General features: G+C 37.1%; 1 protein-coding gene across 1 annotated transcript in view; it reads right to left on the reverse strand.

The window, feature by feature from the left end:
* The window catches only part of PKNH_0735300 (SICAvar, type I (fragment)), a gene marked incomplete at both ends in the record, with an annotated part of 4,421 nt that extends 2,549 nt beyond the window's left edge, over positions 1-1,872 (reverse strand). Inside the window, 2 exons of the mRNA XM_039113959.1 lie at positions 715-1,591; positions 1,711-1,872. Coding sequence (XP_038969594.1) covers positions 715-1,591; positions 1,711-1,872 — 1,039 coding nt within the window. The remainder of the gene's footprint in view (positions 1-714; positions 1,592-1,710) is intronic.
* Between the last annotated feature and the right edge of the window lie 230 nt (positions 1,873-2,102).

Here is a 2,102-nt window from a genome sequence, read left to right on the forward strand (position 1 = left end):
ACTCTTTCCCTGCCCCCCCACCCCTGAACACTCTTTCCTTACCCCTAAACCTTCTTTCCTTACCCCTAAACCTTCTTTCCTTCCCCTTCCTTCTCCTTCCCCTTTCGTTCTCTTTCCTTCCTTCCCCCTTTTCCTTCCACTTCCCCTTCTTTCCTTCCACTTCCCCTTCCTTCACTCCTTTCCTTCCATCCTCTTTCATTCCTTCTTTCATTCTTTCATTCCTTCTTTCATTCTTTCATTCCTTTCCTTCTTTCATTCCTTTCCTTCTTTCATTCTTTCATTCCTTCTTTCATTCCTTTCCTTCTTTCATTCTTTCATTCCTTTCCTTCTTTCATTCCCTTTCCTTCTCTTTCCTTCTCTTATTCCTTTCCTTCTTATTACATTAATAATGTATTAATGATGTATTATATTAATACATTAATGATGTAATACATTAATACATTAATGATGTAATAATGATGTAATATATTAGTGATGTAACATATTAATATATTAATAATGTAATATATTAATATATTAATACATTAATACATTAATACATTAATACATTAATACATTAATACATTGATATATTAATACATTAATACATTAATAATGTACTATATTAATGATGTGATACATTATTAGTGTATTACATTATTACATTAATATATTAGTAATGCAATATATTAAAGATGTGATACACTACTAATATATTAATAATAGAATACTTACCTAGTGTTTTTTCAGCTTCCTTCGTTATACTCTGAACTAGGCTGCCTACATCAATTTTACTCCCCGATTTTATCGACTCTTCCACTGCTGTCTTCAACATTTCACCTAATTTGGACGATGAGAATTTGTCGTCATCCTCCATTATCTCACTCATCAGAGCTCCTTCACTACTTTTATCATCACTCTTTACTCCTAAGAATGTTGCTGTACTTCCTTTATTATTTTCCTTCCATTCCTTCTTCTTTGCTTCCACCTCCTGCGTCTTCGGTGTCTGCCTCCCAGTACAACGCTGTTTCATCCTACTCCACAATTCACCCCCCACCCTCCAGTTCCCATCTTCCCCGCTTCCTCGCGCCCTCCTCATTTCCCCCTTGTCCCTATCTTCCTTTGTCCAATTTCTAATTTTATCTTGGAGAAGTGCTTTAGCTAGCATTAAAGTGGTCCCATCCACTTTTCCTTGGCAATCGTTGAATGTTACCCCCTTACTGCTATACTTCGCTTTCACTTGGTCCATTATTTCCCTTTCCACCTTCCCTACGACGTCCGTCAGCCGGCAGTGATCGCCATAAATTGTGGCTAACGCGACGGCGCCGACAAGACATCGTCGATAGACTTCATCAGGAGTGGGGGGTGTAATTTCTGTTGGTTTATCCCCCGGCTCATTTTGTCCTGTCCTCTCTGTTTTTATACCATTTATGAAATATTTTATTTCTAATATAGGTTGGCACAACAATTCCATATATCCACGCCACATACCCGGCGGCCACGTGACGACCTTTCCATGCTCACAAAATTTCCATATTTCATTCGCCTCCTGCTTCCTTAACCACTCCTTCAAATCATCCCATGTTTTCTTCAAATCGGTCTTCATTGCCTCCTGCGGAGGTAGAGCAGTGATGGTGCGCGATTGTATATATGCACAGATATACATGTATATATATGTCCAAACATATATGTATACATATCTGTATTCTACTGCCACCCATATTCACTTACTATAATTTTCTTCGCTGCGTCCGTGCCCTCCACACTCTGCAACGTCTGCGCAGTCGCATCCGTCGCCGCCTTCTGTATCCATGCTTCCAAGAAGGAAGTGGTACCAGCAGTACCACTTGCCCCGCCACCACCGCCACCACCGGCACCACCTTGTGTTGTCATGATTGTTGTATGTCTTCGTCGTCAACAAGAAAAATTATATACTATATATATATATATTACATATATTATATATATATATAATATATAATATATAGAATTAAAATATATATATATATATTTTATACATATATTATATATAGTATATAGAATTAAAAAAAAAACTACGTATATATACATATATTTTTTCCTCCTCTCCTCCACCACTTTTTTTTTTTTTTTTTTTTTTGCTA

The sequence above is a fragment of the Plasmodium knowlesi genome, assembly GCF_000006355.2.
Source record: "Plasmodium knowlesi strain H genome assembly, chromosome: 7".
Classification (NCBI taxonomy): Eukaryota; Apicomplexa; class Aconoidasida; order Haemosporida; family Plasmodiidae; genus Plasmodium; species Plasmodium knowlesi.